Source organism: Rhea pennata, chromosome 14, assembly GCF_028389875.1.
Source record: "Rhea pennata isolate bPtePen1 chromosome 14, bPtePen1.pri, whole genome shotgun sequence".
NCBI classification, from domain to species: Eukaryota; Metazoa; Chordata; class Aves; order Rheiformes; family Rheidae; genus Rhea; species Rhea pennata.
The window spans coordinates 18,846,351-18,864,457 of record NC_084676.1 but is presented as its reverse complement, the minus strand read 5'-3'; the positions used below and the strand labels follow the sequence as shown (position 1 = coordinate 18,864,457).

The 18,107-nt window shown below is 35.4% G+C and overlaps 1 protein-coding gene across 2 annotated transcripts in view; it reads left to right on the top strand.

Moving 5' to 3' along the window:
- Positions 1-18,107, top strand: part of DDX46 (DEAD-box helicase 46) — a 28,579-nt gene that overhangs the window by 4,758 nt on the left and 5,714 nt on the right. For both annotated transcript variants that reach the window (XM_062587455.1, XM_062587454.1), the window contains exons 4-22: positions 114-231; positions 1,118-1,283; positions 1,563-1,711; positions 2,043-2,156; positions 3,785-3,950; positions 4,410-4,530; positions 4,876-5,051; positions 5,501-5,622; positions 6,726-6,804; positions 8,635-8,717; positions 9,484-9,648; positions 10,608-10,770; positions 11,624-11,817; positions 12,406-12,543; positions 13,207-13,356; positions 13,959-14,156; positions 14,728-14,946; positions 16,999-17,143; positions 17,840-17,913. In XM_062587455.1, coding sequence (XP_062443439.1) covers positions 114-231; positions 1,118-1,283; positions 1,563-1,711; positions 2,043-2,156; positions 3,785-3,950; positions 4,410-4,530; positions 4,876-5,051; positions 5,501-5,622; positions 6,726-6,804; positions 8,635-8,717; positions 9,484-9,648; positions 10,608-10,770; positions 11,624-11,817; positions 12,406-12,543; positions 13,207-13,356; positions 13,959-14,156; positions 14,728-14,946; positions 16,999-17,143; positions 17,840-17,913 — 2,740 coding nt within the window. The remainder of the gene's footprint in view (positions 1-113; positions 232-1,117; positions 1,284-1,562; positions 1,712-2,042; positions 2,157-3,784; positions 3,951-4,409; positions 4,531-4,875; positions 5,052-5,500; positions 5,623-6,725; positions 6,805-8,634; positions 8,718-9,483; positions 9,649-10,607; positions 10,771-11,623; positions 11,818-12,405; positions 12,544-13,206; positions 13,357-13,958; positions 14,157-14,727; positions 14,947-16,998; positions 17,144-17,839; positions 17,914-18,107) is intronic.

Genomic DNA, 18,107 nt, shown 5'->3' with positions numbered 1-18,107 from the left:
TATTAATAGCATTGTTTCTCTCCAGCACATGTGTATCCTCCTGAGAAAAGCTGGTACCCTTGCATGTGCATGAATCTTTTTTTTTTTTTTTTTTTTTTTTTTTTACCTTTCAGATCAAGATCTAAAGAAAAAACTGATGGTGTGGAAGTTTCTAAAGAAAAGAAAAAAGAGAAAGATGACAAAGAAGAAGAAAAGGATAAAGATGTTAGCGTATGTACTGTGACAACAGAGGTAATGATCTGACTAGTTTTTTATTAACCAGTAGATCGTTGTATTAACCAAAGTAAACCCCTTCTTAGCTCTGTATATCTCCACTGAATTAAAGAGTTAGTTACTGTACCCCATTCAGTAACGCAGACTTCTGTCGTGGTGTATGCTTCTAGTTCTTGGCATGAGGAATGTTGTTCTCGGGTCAAGATTTTGAATGGCTTAAACTGCAAAATATAGGAGGGTGTGAAGGATACCTCATTTTTCATATACTAGGTGTTGACAGGGAAGCTGAAAATCTTTTGGTGACTGGAACTTGACAGGAATCAAAAAGCAAAAGGAAAGAGAAGCTCAGTTTTCTTAGTTTCATATCAAGGAAAGATATGTCTAGGTGAAAAAAATCCTACATTAGCAATCTTAACTAATTCTTATAAGCCCAGCATTTTTACCATCTTTTACTAACAGTGGCCGCACTGTCAGTGAGGGCTCCCCATGCTAAACCAATCACAATTTGTTGCACCCAAAGGACTGTTGGATGTAGAGGGTAACATGATAATTAGTTAGTCTTTTCTGGAGCAAAGGCACAGAAGAATTGAAACTCACTGTTGTAGAATATTTTTCCTAGTAAGTAAAGGAAAGTGTAATTCATTAAGGAGCAGTTATTTGAAAAATTGTATACCAGTTGTTACCTTGGAAAATAACACAGAAAACTAAATTTCTTATTTGAAAGTGTTACAGTTGATGTCAGTATTTTTCATTTACTTTTGTTGTTTTAAGTTTCTGGATGTCCAGTCTTCTACTGTGTGATGAAACAAAGCTTACATTGATCTGAAGACATGTTTTGTCTGAAAGAGCATAGACTAAAGCCAGTAACCAATAACTTTCACTTCCGTTTTGTTTTTTCTCACAGAACTTTGATCAGAACAAACTAGAAGAGGAAATGAGAAAACGAAAAGAAAGAGTGGAGAAGTGGAGGGAAGAGCAACGCAAGAAAGCTATGGAAAACATAGGAGAACTGAAAAAGGAAATTGAAGAGATGAAACAAGGGAAAAAATGGAGTTTAGAAGATGATGATGGTATTGTTATATATAACAGTTAAAATAACTATTTGTTCCTAATATTTTTTTATCATACTAGATTTTAATTTTTTTCAGAATGTAAGCTATAAAATCACAAAGCCTAAATCTGGTCATGGCTTCAAATTGAGATTAACAAAGTGGAGAGTTTTGGATGAGGAAAAATGTAGTAAAAAAACTGGACAGTTAATTATATGGGCACAGTAATAATTTAATATACATGTGAACACTTTGCTCTCTCCCTCTCTGTTTTATTCCCATCTTTCTTCTTCATATTAGATGATGAAGAGGAAACTGCAGAAGGAGAAAAAGAAGACGATGAGGTTGAAGATGAAGAATTAGATCCTTTGGATGCTTATATGGAAGAAGTTAAAGAAGAGGTTAAGAAGTTCAATATGAGAAGTGTGAAAGGAGGTGGGAGTGAAAAGGTAAAATCACTTGTTAAGATCTATCATCTTTTTCATTTAAAAATAGTTTTACTGTTTTAGTATGAAAAAACGACTTTGAAAAAATACATGAAGGGAGAAAAAATATGCAGAAAAGCAAGAAATAAATTAGATGTGCTTAATGCCCATGTCTTCTAACTTTAGTTTCCTGGCGTTTTTTTCAAGCTGTCAGCATTATCCTGATAAAATTTCATCAAAAGAAGTGAAAAAAATAGTATAGAGCACTCAGAAGTACATGTATTCTGTACGTTTTATACAGTATGTCTTTTGTTTTATAATAACATAATATTTTTTTCTTAACTGTTTTTGTAAGAAATCTGGACCAACTGTTACCAAAGTAGTAACTGTGGTGACAACCAAAAAGGCAGCTGCAGAATCAGAAAAGAAGAAAGGGGAGCTCATGGAGAATGACCAAGATGCAATGGAGGTAATGGAAGTGTCTTATATTGCTACTATACAAAGGCAATATGTGTTTTATAAAAGAGGCATGAGAATGAGGATGGTCCTGGAACTATCCATCTGCTGAAAGATAAGCATTTGCTTGCTTAATTTGCATAATATGGTCAAAAGATTATTGCTCTTATGCAGTTACTTGTTACTTGCACTGTTTTTTTTCAGAGATCACCATCGCAGCTTTATTGCACAGAGACAGTGTTATACAGATGAGAACTGAATGAGTGCAGCAGGTTGTTTAGCTTTGTAATTGTTCTTAATCTGGCTGGGATGGTGTATGTCACACATGTGATTATTGGAATCTGGCAGGCAGTCCTGGTGACCCCACGTGAGAATGACCCACTAGCATAGAGTGGTTATCTATGAAGCTGTTCAGTCTGAATGTTTAGTTGCATGTATTTAATCCTTTTTTTTTTTTTTTTTTTAGAAAGGTGGGGGGAGAGGGGTTGTGTGTTACATTTCGGTTTAATTTACGTAGGGGTGTGTGTATATTTTCTAAAACACCTATAACTTGTGTATTTTGGCACCGATAAGAGGTAGAAGTCCTCATTTTACCATTTAGGAAACGATAAAAAGGAGTTTCATTCTGCCTAAGGCTACAGAACACTATGCGAAATCCTGTGTTCTAATAGACAGAAAGCACCCTAAACCCCATTTATAGGTGTTCTCTGTTACACTGGCCATAAATAACAAATGTACTTTAGTAGGATGAGATAGTACAAGTGGATAAGTGCAAGCTGTCCCCTCTGGATCTGGGTTCAGTGAACTGGTAAATCTTGTAGAGTAGAGTATCTCCCTCTAGTCTGTACAGTGTACAATCATTTACCTGTTTGGCAAGGGCAGGTCAGCCTGAGTATTGAATTTTAACGTAGAACAGTGCTTTGGGATTTTCATAGCGCTGTCTTGCTGAATGACTGCACGTGAACTTCCCCGTGTTGCTGCTCTGCGTCCAAACTGCCAGTGTGAAATGCTTGCAGGAGAACAGGAATGTTTAGTGCTTAACATGGTTCTGCTATGGTGTATGGTGTTGTGTGCGTGAATGGTTGTTAATGGTACGTTATACACAGCTGTCTGGGAGGGCTTGGAGAGACACCCTTGGCCGATTTGTAGACTAAATGTTGTCCTAGCACTGTGGCTGAACTAGAGTCTGTGCAGCTGCATTGTCAGTAGTATCTGACTAGTTTAAAGGTGGCTTGGATGCGTCTTTTGGAACTATGACAGCACTGGGACGTGAATCACTCCATGGTATGCTGGCTGCCAAATATACTGGATTTTTTTTTCTTAGTATTTTCCTCTTAATATTACTATTAATGTGTAGCAATGATTATATCTGAATGACAAGACTGGTCTAGTTATTAGTATATTTGAAGTCAGGAAAATGATACAGAACATAGTGGAAGTTCAGGTTTCGGAGGAAAATGAAAGAAATGGATAAAAGAATGATTAGGACTCTTAAACTGAGGGTGGGTTTTCAGTATGCCTTCTCATGGGGGAAAGAAGGACTAAGTGTAGCTTCTGAATAAAGTTCTTCTATAAATGAAAAAACAGAACCTCTCAGAAAATTGTTCACAATAACTAATACGCTAAATGTAATCTATACAGTATTCCTCAGAAGAGGAGGAAGTTGATCTTCAGACTGCCCTGACTGGCTATCAGACCAAGCAGAGAAAGCTGCTAGAACCAGTGGATCATGGGAAGATAGAATATGAGCCCTTCAGGAAAAACTTCTATGTTGAAGTACCAGAACTAGCTAAAATGACTCAAGAAGGTAATGACAAATACAACCAGAACATCTTGGGTACTTTAAAAGAAAACAGGATCTGTCAGGTTTTGACGTTCAAGGAAGCAGCCAGTTCTCTTGGGATATAAAGATAATTTTAGAAGAAAGAAGAAAAAGAATCATTGTCTGTTCAAGAATTCAGAGTAACTTTGAAGAGAATTTGAAGGCAAGAGGGAATTTGCTTGGAGCAACTTGGTATAGAGAAACACTGAATTAGTTAAATTACAGTATTATTGATAAATTTGTATGATTATACACAAGTACACTGAAAAATTTACCTAAGTCTTTTCCCATCTACCTCATATTTATGTGTAACAAGCTAAAAGATGTTTTTTCTTGTGCTGATAAAATTAGTATTTCACGTTCGGAGACAGATCAAGAATATTTCAGTCAAGGTAACAGAGAAATTCCAAGTTCAGCTGTATTGTAATGCAAACTCTATTTCAGAGGTGAATGTGTACAGACTGGAACTGGAGGGAATTACAGTCAAGGGAAAGGGCTGCCCCAAACCAATAAAAACTTGGGTACAATGTGGTATTTCCATGAAGATTCTCACCGCCCTCAAAAAGTAAGCAATTTATGAACTATATCATGCTTCATTTTTCTTCAATGTGATCTCTAATATGTTTATAAGAGAACCTTTTTTCCTCATTGTTTAATTCAAGTGTCTTTGTAGATGTTACTTGCATAGACATCAGAATGGTTTCTACCCATCATTGAACTATTGTTGGGGACTGTTCCTTCTGCCATTTGTAACATACATTTTTGCTCCTTTTTGAGCTGTATTTTTTGAATTACACTGATTTTTGTGTGCGAATATGAATATGTACATTTTTCCAGCAGGACTTTGTTATTCTTACCTGTCAAATCCTATTTTGTTCTTCTAATATCTTTTTCTTTTCCTTTCTTTAAGACATGGCTATGAAAAGCCCACTCCCATTCAAACGCAGGCTATCCCAGCAATTATGAATGGACGTGACTTGATTGGCATTGCTAAAACAGGAAGTGGAAAAACTATTGCATTTCTTTTGCCCATGTTTAGACACATTATGGATCAGAGGCCATTAGAAGAAGGAGAAGGTCCTATAGGTACAAAGCTTTTGTTTTCAGAGTTGCTATTTCAATAAATAAAAAGTCATGCATATGCTTTAGAAGAATCTTCAGTTCTGCTGGTGGTGTTAGGGAGGAATATTTAGTTAAGTTTACATTTACTTACATTTACATCCATTAGTTTGAGTAGCTTTTCTAAATATTTAGTTACTGAAATTTCTGCCATAACAGGGTTTTAAGAGCACTTGTATATCCATATATCTGGAGGTGGTCCTTACTCCTTCATTTTGAAACTTTGACCAGGTTTCCACCCTGTCTTTGTACTGTCTTAGCTCTCCTGAAATTGTTTTTTTTTAAATTGTGTGCAAGTAAATTGCATGTGACCTGACAGAAATGCTTTAAACTTCATTACAAGGGGTTAAATTTTATCATATGAGTAACAGCATCTCTTACATTACAGTGGATGACAGAAATTCTTTGTTTTTCAGCGGTCATTATGACACCTACTCGAGAGTTGGCTTTGCAGATTACCAAGGAGTGTAAGAAATTCTCAAAGACACTTGCGCTTCGAGTTGTCTGTGTGTATGGAGGAACAGGAATCAGCGAACAGGTACACAAAAGAAATAACTTGTTTGTCAAATATTTCTCAACTATTTTTATTTAATGTTACTTTCATAGTGAATAATATAGTTGCTTTCTCTTTTCCATAAATCCAATCCTTTTTTGCAGTCTCTGTTCTGGATTTTCTTTGTGTGAATGGTAGTAATGCTTTAGCATTTCCACTTAATTTAGATCTTACAAAGTAAAGAGTCTCCCTCTAGCCTGTACAGTGTACAATCATTTACATGTTTGGCAGTGGCACATCAGCATGGAATTTTAACATAGAATGGTGCTCTGGGATTTTCAGAGCCATCTTCTCAATGACTGATGTAGAATTACTCTTCTGTGTCTAAACTGACGGTATAAAATGCTTTCAGGATAGCAGGAATGTTGACTGCTTACGTGGGGGTGCTGTGGTGCATGGTGGCCTTGAAGATTCTCAATTATAGTCCTTAAAAGTTTGAGATTGTTTCTTTATATGTGTGTACTGAACTTGGCAGTAATTAAGCCATTTATGTGATGTGACAGTTTGAAAATAATTGAGGAGATACATTTTTACAAGATTAAAAAAAGAAACAGCTCAGGTATTTTTATTGGGAGGAGTGGGCAGAAACTCTTAACATTGTTTTGTTGCCTTATCAAGTATTACCTGTTAGTCCAATCTGGAGGTGAATTTTGGGGTATATTTTCTTCCCTCCCATTTGTGGAGACTACTGAATTTCAAAGTTCTGTGACTATGTGTGATGGAACATTGTTTATTAACAATTTTGAATATATCAGTTGTCCCTGATGTAGTATGTAGATTTTCATATAGGTCCTTTACTGTATAGAAGTCATCTCCTCATTAAAAATCTTCTTCTAATGGTAGTGACTTTAGGTTATCAGAGGTCACTCTTTTAGAAAGCAAGGTTTTCCAAAAACTTAAAGAAATTGGTAAGGAGAATCTTGAAACAAGCAATTTATATTAGTAGAACAACTATATTAAAGTGACCAAATGTTGCAGGTTGTTTTATTCGTTACAAAGTCATACATCTTAAAAAAAAAAAAAAAAAAAAAAAAAAACCCACGCTTCTAATGATTTGTTAAATTAAGTTTACTGTGTTTTAAAATCAGATAGCTGAACTCAAAAGAGGTGCTGAAATTATTGTGTGCACACCTGGACGTATGATTGACATGTTAGCAGCTAACAATGGTGAGTAGAAAACCTTTTCCTATGGAGAATTTTTTATATTTGTTGTGTAATTCTAACAAACAAATTCAAAAGATCATGTATTTTGATAAATGGTCTTACGGAATTTTCTTACATCTCTTCAGGCTGCACTATCTAACTATTGAGAATATGTAGCACTAATAATAGCTTTAATCATTTATTGGTTTGATTTTGGTGGGGGGAGACAGGAATTCTTAAATTCTTGAAGAGTTTCTGAGAGCCTTTATGACTTAAAATGTGCTGCTACAAATTTTTTAACTTCAAGTCATTTAGACAAAGATCGATCTACACAGCAGTTGCCTATTTTGAGTGGTCATTGCTCCTTCGTTATCATTAGTGTAACTCAGCAGTTACCCCCTTTTACTCAGAGTGTCTGACTCTGCCTTTATCTACTGATTTAAAAATAATAACTATAATAATATAATAACAGCCCTCCCTAAATGACTATGCAAATGTGAAAGAACTGACCTTACCTCGAATACTCAGGTTGATTAAACTGAGACACTGCAGCTTTAAGAGGTTTTGTCCTAGTGTAACCATTGCATGCTTATTAGATAAAGTTTTATTATTAAATTATTCCACATCAAAACCTCTACTAAACTGTTGACATTATTTAACTTCTGTGGAAAAAGTACCTTCAAGACATATAGAACTGGGCTTCCAAGACTTAAATCGTCAAAGGTAGGTACATTAATGCTGTTCCCAAGTAATTTTAGGAAGTTATTATTTGGGGATGAAAGTATTAATATGTTAAATAGCTACATAGATTTTAAGACGTATATAAGAAATACTTATTTTGTTACTTAACTGTGAATTCAGTATCTTAAAATAGTGCAGCACTAAATCTCTGAAAAATAATTTGAGGACTCAGCTATAATGTGCTGAAGTTGAAAGTACCAAATTCTGCTATAGTTTGATAAGGCACAAGTCTGAGTGATGGTTGTAGAAAATGTAAAAATTCTGATTCCATTCTGAGAGCACTCGACAGTGTCATTACACGTGAAATTAAAAGTGTTCATATGTTTGTATCTTTTGAGAATGTGATTCTTAAATCCTTGAGTTAAATACTTCTCACGAATGGGAACTTTTGTTTAGCTAATCTTTTGGGAAGGGTGTTAATTATCTTGTCCATGATCATTTCAAAATGTTAACAGATATACAACTCGCTTAATTTGTTTCCAGCTGTCCCAGAGTTTGGGATAGTTCTTATTTTTAAACTTAGATAGGTGTTTTAATCTGTATATATTCATTTTTAAAAGACTGCTTACTCTATATTCTGCATAGTATTAGCAGTTAACTAGAATTAGTTTGATTATCCTCAAGTAGCTATTTCTAGCTCCAAGGAAGCATTACAGATTATATGTATAAAAGGAATTTTTCTGAGGCTGCAACAGTTAGCACTGGACTTTGCCTTCCACACATGCGCTGTAATCTCTAATATGTTTTTTTCTAGGTGGCGCTGTCAGATAATGGCTGATGTGGCTCCTTGCTTCATCTCAGTCTTAGTTTTATGATGTGTTTTGGCGAGGGCTGTTTTCTGAATTTTACAGGTTCTTCTGGCCCTATGATGGTATGCAAGAGAAGAGTTTGACAAAATAGAGGGCCTTGTGCATACTTACACATTTCCCAGAATGTAGATGTGATTAAAATGAGAAATTAAAATTCACATTCAGTGAATTTTTTTAAAAAAATAATTAATATGTTTGTTAGAAGATAGTGAGAATATATAACATTTTTTAAAGATTACTCCTGAGGGAAACTAGATTTCCATTTGATTTTGTTTCCCATGTGTTTTTTCCTCTCCTTTCACAGGTCGGGTGACAAATCTCCGTAGAGTCACTTATGTTGTACTTGATGAAGCAGACAGAATGTTTGACATGGGTTTTGAGCCTCAGGTAATTAATGACATGAGTGGCATTGCTGCAAGATGTTATTTTTTCACTTAGAGGATTTAGCAACAATCGGTGTTAGGTTTTAATTGAATGGCAAGTGCTTGTTCAAGAAGAGGTGCTATGCATGGATGACAGTTCAAAACAGCTCTTTAATTTTTGTCCATCCTTGCATGTTTTGGTTTTGATAGATTTTTATGTTGGTTAGAGTACATACTTTTCCTCTAATGTACACTTTTTCTTGCATGTGTGGTTTGGATACGTGTGGAATTTTTGATCATGCTGTAGCACTATGTAAGCGCTTGATGTAGGTGTCACATAAGTAGTTGTAGCCTGCTTAAAAAGCCTTTGGTATCTCCTGGCAGTGTCCTGCAGGAGACAGGAACAAAGTAATAGAAAATGACAAGGGCAATATTTGCTGGCAGCTTTGGACATCTAGGACTGTTTCAGTTACCATCAGGCTATTTCGTCCTACAAAACTAGGAATATTCCCTTATTTTGTCTCCTGAGCTGTGGAGTTTCTGCTGCATGTCTTAGAATTTCTCTTGGGTTTCTGTAGGGTTTCATGCTGGTACTCGGCCTCCTGTTGAGTCCAGCAAATTTTGCTTGTCTTCCACTGACAGTGCCAGGGTCCCAGGATGAAATCTGTAAAGAAATGTTTTGTATTCTGTGTAGTGTGGGTACCTCCTGGCTTTGGAGAAGACAGCTCAGTATGTTTATTACGTTTAGTTACAACACTTTGGTATTAACTAGAAGTGTTCTCTTAAACCAGGTCATGCGCATTGTAGACAACGTCAGGCCTGATCGTCAGACTGTCATGTTCTCTGCTACTTTTCCCAGAGCTATGGAGGCATTAGCTCGGAGAATCCTAAGTAAACCTATAGAAGTGCAGGTTGGAGGCAGAAGTGTTGTCTGTTCTGATGTGGAGCAACATGTTGTGAGTATCACACATCTGCCTTCTTTATCTTTTGGTTTGTGGGCAAAAGAGTGTTTCCAGCAATATTGAATATGAACTGATAAACCCAAGGCATTTTTATTCCTAGATGTTCAGTGACCATACTGAACATGAGCTCAAATTTCTTCCATTTATTTCATTTTGTATTTTAGCAGCAATTTGAGACATTGACTTGGAAAATTAACAGATTCACATAAGTGAAGTCCCTTTATGTCAATAAGATTTATTTTCCTTGTTGCATGAATTGGAGAGGTACGATTTGTTTGTTGTAAGAAATGTTGTAGAAAAAGACAGAATTTACAAACATTTACCAATATTTTAAAAGGAAATGAGGTATGTATTAGCTGAACTGCTACGCAACCAGAAATCCCTGAGTAAAATACAAAAGGATTTGAAAGGAAAGGAAATGGCATTTTTAGAAAGCGACATTTCTGAGCTGCCATCCTATTTAATGTGAAACTTTTTGTGAACTAGCTGTGGAAGCCAGAGGAAGTGATTGAAATGGAGGGGCTAATGGTAGTAAACAGTGTTTACAAATACAGAAAATCCTTTGTTTATTGACAGTATATTTGTTTGCTTCTTTGTCAACTTTTAGACTATTGGATTCAAAAGATAATGAAGTTGTTTCTTTTAATTTGCAAACATTGTAATGTTGTGGTGCTGTCTTACCATATATCAAATACTAGCAGAAGGTATTTTCTTTTGAAAAAGATAAGTGGTTGAAATGAGGATGAGCTTTGTGCATTGAAATGCTTTCTAATTTGTATCCTGTTGTTCTTTGACTGACAGAATGAAACACAGGAAATGTTTTCAGAGCATGATTACAGCAAAAATCAACAGATAAAGTTACTTGGACTTATGTTTTATGCCCCAGTGATTGTATCTAATGACTGAAGATACAGTTCATTCTCTACTCTGCTTTTCTGTGGTTTTTCTTCCAGATTGTCATAGAAGAGGAGAAAAAGTTTTTGAAGTTACTTGAGCTACTGGGTCTCTATCAGGAGAAAGGATCAGTTATCATATTTGTAGATAAACAAGAACATGCTGATGGTCTGTTGAAAGATTTAATGAGAGCTGCTTATCCCTGCTTGTCTCTTCATGGAGGTAATGTGCAGTCTTATGCACTCATATTAACAACTTCAAACCAGAATATTGGTATTTCATAGTTATAGAGAGAAGTATCTTTATATATAGTACCTCTTCAGACTATCTCTTCCAGGCAGGATTTGCTTTGTTGTTGGAAAAGATATTTGTCTCTTGCTTTTAAATAGATATGATAGTTTTCCTTAATTTTTCTTTATTGTTACATATGAGGTGTCATCAGATGCCAAATGCAGTCTCTGTGCAACAGGATTGTGAACTGAGAGTTAGCACCTCTTTAGCAATATTGTTTACTAAACTACTTGCTATTGCAAAACCAGCTGGGGGGAGTATTAGTTGAGTATTAGCTACAGTTGTTTTAGTATTCTAAAGTAGTGATATAAAAGAAGTAGTAGAGTAGTAAGAAGAGGAAGTCTCTCCAGAATGTTGGCCATCCCAGAATATTTATTTACCTAGTGTTCTTGAAAATACCAATAAGCACAAAACAGTGGTTCATTTAGTGCAGCAATGCAAGAAAGAAAAATAAGCCTATTACTTTGAGATTTATCTTGCCTTTACAAAAGAGGTAAGCTCTCCAAATGAGGTCTGAATTAAATATAAAATGTGAAATGGTAATCCTATTAAAATTTTTGAAAGTGGAAAGACCAGAAGTTTATTACTCTGGATTAGATATGTTGCTTGTAGAACCATGAGTTCATTGAAGATTTATAATTTCTTGAGGCTTTGGGTTATTTGAAATTGGAGGATGTTCTGATCTGTGTACAGATTCTTTTGACTTAAAACCAGAAGAAACTAATAAAAATGAATAAACAGCAGAGGTTTATACAATTAACTGTTTTGTCTGATTTTCTTGCAGGTATTGATCAGTATGACAGGGACAGCATAATTAATGATTTCAAGAATGGAATTTGCAAACTTCTAGTGGCCACATCGGTAGCAGCAAGGGGCTTGGATGTAAAACAATTGATGCTGGTGGTCAATTATAGTTGTCCCAACCATTATGAGGATTATGTGCACAGAGCAGGCCGAACTGGACGAGCTGGCAATAAAGTATGTAAAATCAGTTGCCTGTTTTGTGTTTGGCTGAAAATTTTGCCTGTGTAATGTTGATGAAGGTGCTCTCAAAGGGTAGCCATGGAGAAGAGTATTTCATATGTTTCTGATGGAAAGAGGGTTTTTGTTTAGGTCTTTAAGGTTTTTAGAGAGCTCGTGGGCAAAATACAATCTGAATTTTAACACTAGGGAAGCTGCAGTTTACATATTCTTCTAATGTATGATTTTTTTTTTAAATTCCATTTTGTATCTGAAAGTTGTATTTTTCACTCTTGGAAATATGCTCTACTAAATTTGTAAGATTTTATTTTCCAAACTTATAACCATAACCATGATAAGATCGAAAGGAAAGACTTCTGTTTTTGCCATCTGTGATTGATCACTTCCATATCAGTTTCCTGGGAAATCATATTGTTTGTTCTACATTCCTGTTTATAGATAAAATACATAAATCCATACATGAATATCATAGTTACATTTATTGACCAGAACAACAGCATCTGTGCAAGGGTGCTTTAACAAGGTTAGAGATAAAATGTCTTTATATTTTTTTTCTTTACCTTTTCTAAAATTATTTTTGACTAGGGATATGCATATACATTCATTACTGAGGATCAAGCACGCTATGCTGGTGATATCATTAAGGCTTTGGAGTTGTCTGGGAATCCAATTCCTACCGATTTGGAGAAGCTCTGGGCTGACTTCAAAGACCAGCAGAAGGCTGTAAGTAATCCTTTCTTCTGTAGTGGGCTTTGCTCTGAGTTTAACGTGTGTGCGTGTGGGTCTAGTTGTACACTATACATTCATGAGTCATCTCACTGACTTCATGGGGAATGCATATGTGTGCTTAGCTAAGTGTTGTAAATGTTTTCAGAATTGGGATTTTGAATGTCATTTACAGGCCTGTTACTGAGAATTTAAATATTGGCATCTGGTACTCGATGGGGAAATGCCTGCCGTATAAGTGGCACTTTGGCTCGTATCAAAATTTACATGAAAGATAATAAAGCTCTTTCGCAAAATTTGTGTGTTATTTCCAGAGCCCCCACTGTCAGAGGATCTTACTTATGCTGAAAATGTTGACTTCGAAGTTTTTCACACATCAGAACATATTTTTGACAGTATTTGAGGATCATTGTAACTATACACTTAGACAAAATCCCAATAGTGTATTGTTTCTACCTGCTGAACTAACATAGCTTTTTCATTGCACTCCATTGTAAAATAGTTTTTAAAATTTGAAGAGCTTTCTAAATGCCCTATAATTTGCTTTTCTAAATAAGTAACTTCAAACTAATTAGTATGTTTCCATAGTTATTTTAAGACTACTGGAAGTGGGTTTTAAAACTTATACATAAGTATAAAAATATACCTTTTTGTTTTTAGGAGGGAAAGATTATTAAGAAAAGCAGTGGATTCTCTGGTAAAGGTTTTAAATTTGATGAAACAGAGCAGGCTTTGGCTAATGAAAGAAAGAAACTACAAAAAGCAGCTCTCGGCTTGCAAGACTCAGATGATGAAGATACAGCTGTTGATGTAAGCATCTGAAAATAGATCAAGTTTTCTAAGAATTTCCAGTATAACCTTTTTTTTTTTTTTTCCAGTAAATTACATGGCAGTTTGCAGAATGCACAAGTTTTTGTTATTCCATGTCCTACACTACCAATTTAATTAGTTGAATTCTGTGAGTAGGTCCATATCTTCTTTAATGTAAAAGACACACAGCTCTCTTGTGAAGACCTTGAGAGTATGTTCCTGACTTGCTGGTATTTTATACTTAAAATAGTACGTATAGTTGTATAAATGTTACAATGCTTCTATTTTTAAATCCTTACTAGATCTTCTCTTAATGCCTATTATTCTCCTTTTTGTGAACTGGAAAGTAAATCTCTTTGCTAAGTTTTTCAAACTTTTTCAGATTGTTCGATCATCTGCTCTTTTTGCTGAGCTGTAGTTCTGCGCAGGCTTCTACCATTTACTGTGGCAGATTTGTTTCTTTAAGAGCGTGCAAACTAAATGCACCTTAGTGTTTTCTTTCTTTAGAATGATGAGATTATCTAATGGTAAATGCAGTGATCTAATTATTGTTGTTTCCTTTAGATTGAATGCAGTGATCTAATTATTGTTGCTTTCTTTAGATTGATGAACAAATTGAAAGCATGTTCAATTCAAAGAAAAGAGTAAAAGACATGGCAGCACCAGGAACATCAAATGTTCCTACGCCATCAGCTGGTAATGCAGAAAAATTGGAAATTGCTAAAAGATTGGCTTTGCGAATCAACGCTCAGAAGAATCTTGGAGCAGAGGCGCAAGTATTGGTCCCTTTCCACTTTAAGGTCAGACCCTTTACAGAGCAATCTCTTTTCTTTTTTAATAAATGTCATATAGAATGTATTTAATGTTTTGTTCCTTGGCTTCCTTTTTATTTTGCTCCTCCAAGTAGTAATAATGTATTGCATTATTTAGGTCGTCTGTGCTGGGCTAACTCAGTGATGATTTGTGATGATATGATAATGTGATTTAATACGAAAGTGGAAACTTTTATCTTTCTTGGCACAAGGGTTAATTGCATAATTTTATCAGGAGTGAGTTAAATTTTGGCTACTTCAGCAGAGTTGCAGAACATCTTTCTCTACTGAGGCATATAAGGAACAATCCATTTGGACTTAGGTTAATATGGTCTGGTATGTCCAAAGGTATTTTGAGTTGAATATTCAAAAGATCTTTGGTATGCAGGTATGATGGAGGTTTTCAGAGGACAGAAAGAAGAGAGAATTTTTGAAGATAAATTTGTTATGTTGATATTTATAATACACTGAAAGCTTTAATGAAACCCACGTCTGCAGAAGTTGGTTATGGCTTCTTTTGGCTACCTTGTCTTGAACGTGTACCTGTTTTTTTTCACAGGATGTGATGCAACAGGCTACAAATGCTATCTTGAGAGGAGGCACAATTCAAGCTCCTACTGTATCTGCCAAGACCATTGCAGAGCAACTGGCGGAAAAAATAAATGCTAAACTCAATTATGTACCCATAGAAAAGCAGGAGGAGGAAAAACAGGATGGAGGACAAAATGAATCTTTTAAGAGATATGAAGAAGAATTAGAGATCAATGACTTCCCACAGGCAAGTAACCATTTTACTATAATCAAACTTGAATGACCATTATTTAACAAAGGCTGGCTATATAGCTTAGACTATGATTATTCCAATATTTTTTTTCCTATCATATCTAGTTGAAATTACTACATTGTATCTGATTAATTCTCAGCTTTTAGACAGAGTATCATGAAAACTAGCATTCCTTATACAGAAATCTTTTCACCCTCAGCCATTGACTTCTCTCATACTCACATCTTCTGACTCAGTATTTTAAAGAGTATGCTACAGTGACTCCTGTACTGCTCCTTGCTTTTTGATTACCTGAGCATTTTTCCCATTCAGCATATTGCTGTTGTAGCCTGCCTCATCTGTTCTTCTAAGTATGTTTGTTCCACGGTATCAAGCACAAAGTCCTTGTACATATCTTCAAGGTTCTTCCTCATTTGCCCTATTTTATCAAGCTGTTGTGTTGTCAGTCTGTTACCCTTCCCTCTCAGAAATCCTCTTAACTCTTACTAAGTTGTGTCTCATTCACAGAACGTTGTTTATCTAGATTTATCACTTTGCCAAGGGTCCTTTTACCTTTCAGCCCTTTGAAGATAAGCTTGCTGGCTACAAAGCATTGCCAGCTTGTAATGGCTAGACAGGTGGTAACTTTCTGTTATCTGCATACTTGCATCTACAAATAAACAATCTGTAGATCTTGAAATTATTTGTAGAGCTACACTAGGAAAAAAACTCTAATCTTCTTTCACTGTTATGCCTTCTGGCACTATTTGTTCTTTAATATTTTGTAACAAGTTCTCTAAAACTCTGAAATATAAATGGCAATTTATTGGTGAGAATCATCACTGCTGATTATGACCTTGGAAAATCTCTGTAAGCCTTTCGGGAGGGGGACTTGTATTGTATGTGTGTATAAGTACTTAACGTAGTGCAGAGCAGAGATGCCAGGGACTGTTCTAGAATAAATAAAATGATCACCTGAAGCTGCCTAGAGCAAGAGTGAAAGCTGATTGGGAGGCTGTTCTTGATAGAAGTACTGCACAGCCATTCAATACCATTACATGCGACATAGGACAGGCATAGTCTAGCCTTCCTCGTGGCAGGTTTTGCCATGTTTATGGGTGCAGTGATTTCTGAGAGTGAGCGTAATGCTGATATGGTACCTCTTGTAGAGAGTAAGTGTAACAAGCAAAAGTTTTGAGCTAGGGACGTGCATCTTGCTTTCTGAGGCGGTATTCCAAAGTTGGCTTCTGGAAAAGTAGTTGCCTAAAGTATGAGACATGATATGTTTGCTCAACCTACCAGAACTGACAAACAGAACAGCGACTAGATGGTAATCACTCTTTCTGTCAGAAATAGCACTGCCTTCACACAAACAGAGTAAGAGCTAATCCAGTCTTGTTCTAAAATTCTCTACCTTTGAATACAAGAGCTCACCGAGAGTTACAAAGGACAAAAAAAAATCTCAGTCTAGAAAACTTATAATAAACTAATAGCTGCTTCGTAGTATTTTCATTGTCTAAATGAAATTTTATTATACTGAAATATTTTTGAGGCTATTGTATAGATTTGTGACAATTTTTACATTATTCTGAAAGCAACTGGCAATGTTTATTTCTTAAGACTTTTTTATGGAGAATATTTTTAAGATTTCTTTATTTTTTTCTTCAGCCAGCATATATTTGCCTTTGAGGTCTACTCCTGTGCAAAGAATGTTAAATAAAATACTTGTAAGTGCTGCTTCAGAAAATCAAAAGGAAAAGATAACAGCTTTTAAACTTCCAGTGTAGCAAAGTAGAAAGAGAATTCTTGCTTTAATAGTACTATCTATCCACTCTTTCTTCCCCTTCCATAACTTTATCTTGTTGACATAACTTCTTTTTTTTTAATATACTCACTTTAAAATATGGATTGAAATTTTAGCCAGTTATTTTTAAAATAGGATGCCATTACTGTTTCTTGCAGTGGGATATTGTTGTTTTTTTGTCTAAAATGTCAACTACTCTTTGAATTCCTGTTTTGTGTGATGCCTTTCTCATCGTTCATTCTTCCATATCCTTCACCTTGCAGACTGCCAGATGGAAAGTTACATCCAAAGAAGCTCTGCAGAGAATCAGTGAATATTCTGAAGCTGCTATTACAATCAGAGGAACTTATTTCCCTCCAGGCAAAGAACCCAAGGAAGGAGAACGAAAGATTTATTTGGCTATAGAGAGTAAGTATTCTTTATAAACGTTACAGTTAAGGATATAGCTCTACTTTTGTAACTAGGCATAAAATCTTTCAAGTCATAATCCTTAGATGCTCAGTTACACACCCACTGTAGTTACTTTTCAAATAATATAATCATTCAGGAAACAATCATTTATCTTAATACCCTTTGTCAAATGGAGCACTGAGATGCTGCTCCTGAGAAGACTGACCTGCTACAGAACAATAGCAAACGTGTATGGAAACAGTTTGGGAGAGAATGTGATGTTAAAAAAGAGAGAGAGAATAAGAACAAAGATGTTCTCTACACTGGTGTGGAATTAGGGAGAAAATTTGAATCTTGTGGGGTGTTTTTTTTTTCTTTTAAGTTAAAGGCGTAAGAGATTACATCAGCTACCTACAACAACTTTGCATGTCTTGTGGTGGTTGTGGCATTCTCCATTGCAGTTGCCAGTCTTTCTCAAATAAACCTCTAATCTTAATTATTTCTGGATAGTAAATTATGATTATCTGTTTAAAGTATCTTCCTTAAAACAGAATCCAACCTAGCTGTGACAATCTACGCAATACTGGAGTGTTCATCAGCAAATAGCTGAGGATATTTGTCAATTTTTACAGTGTTTCTGAAAATAGCCAGCAATATTTATTCCACAGGTTTCGCATACAGAAAGAGTTTAAGATTGTTATTTTATGTCTTCAGGTGCCAATGAACTGGCTGTACAGAAAGCAAAGGCAGAAATCACGCGACTTATAAAAGAGGAGCTTATCAGATTGGTGAGTAAAATCTCTGCGGAGGAATGTGCCTCAATTAGTGCTGTATGAGACTGATTCCTACAAATGTTTACGCTTGAGCTGTGGTGTAAATTTTTATTAACACCAGGGTCTGGAAACTGTAGATCTAAAAACCAGTTTCTTGAACAACCCCGAAAATACATTACTCTGTTCAGTTAGCTAGACATGTGGCTGTT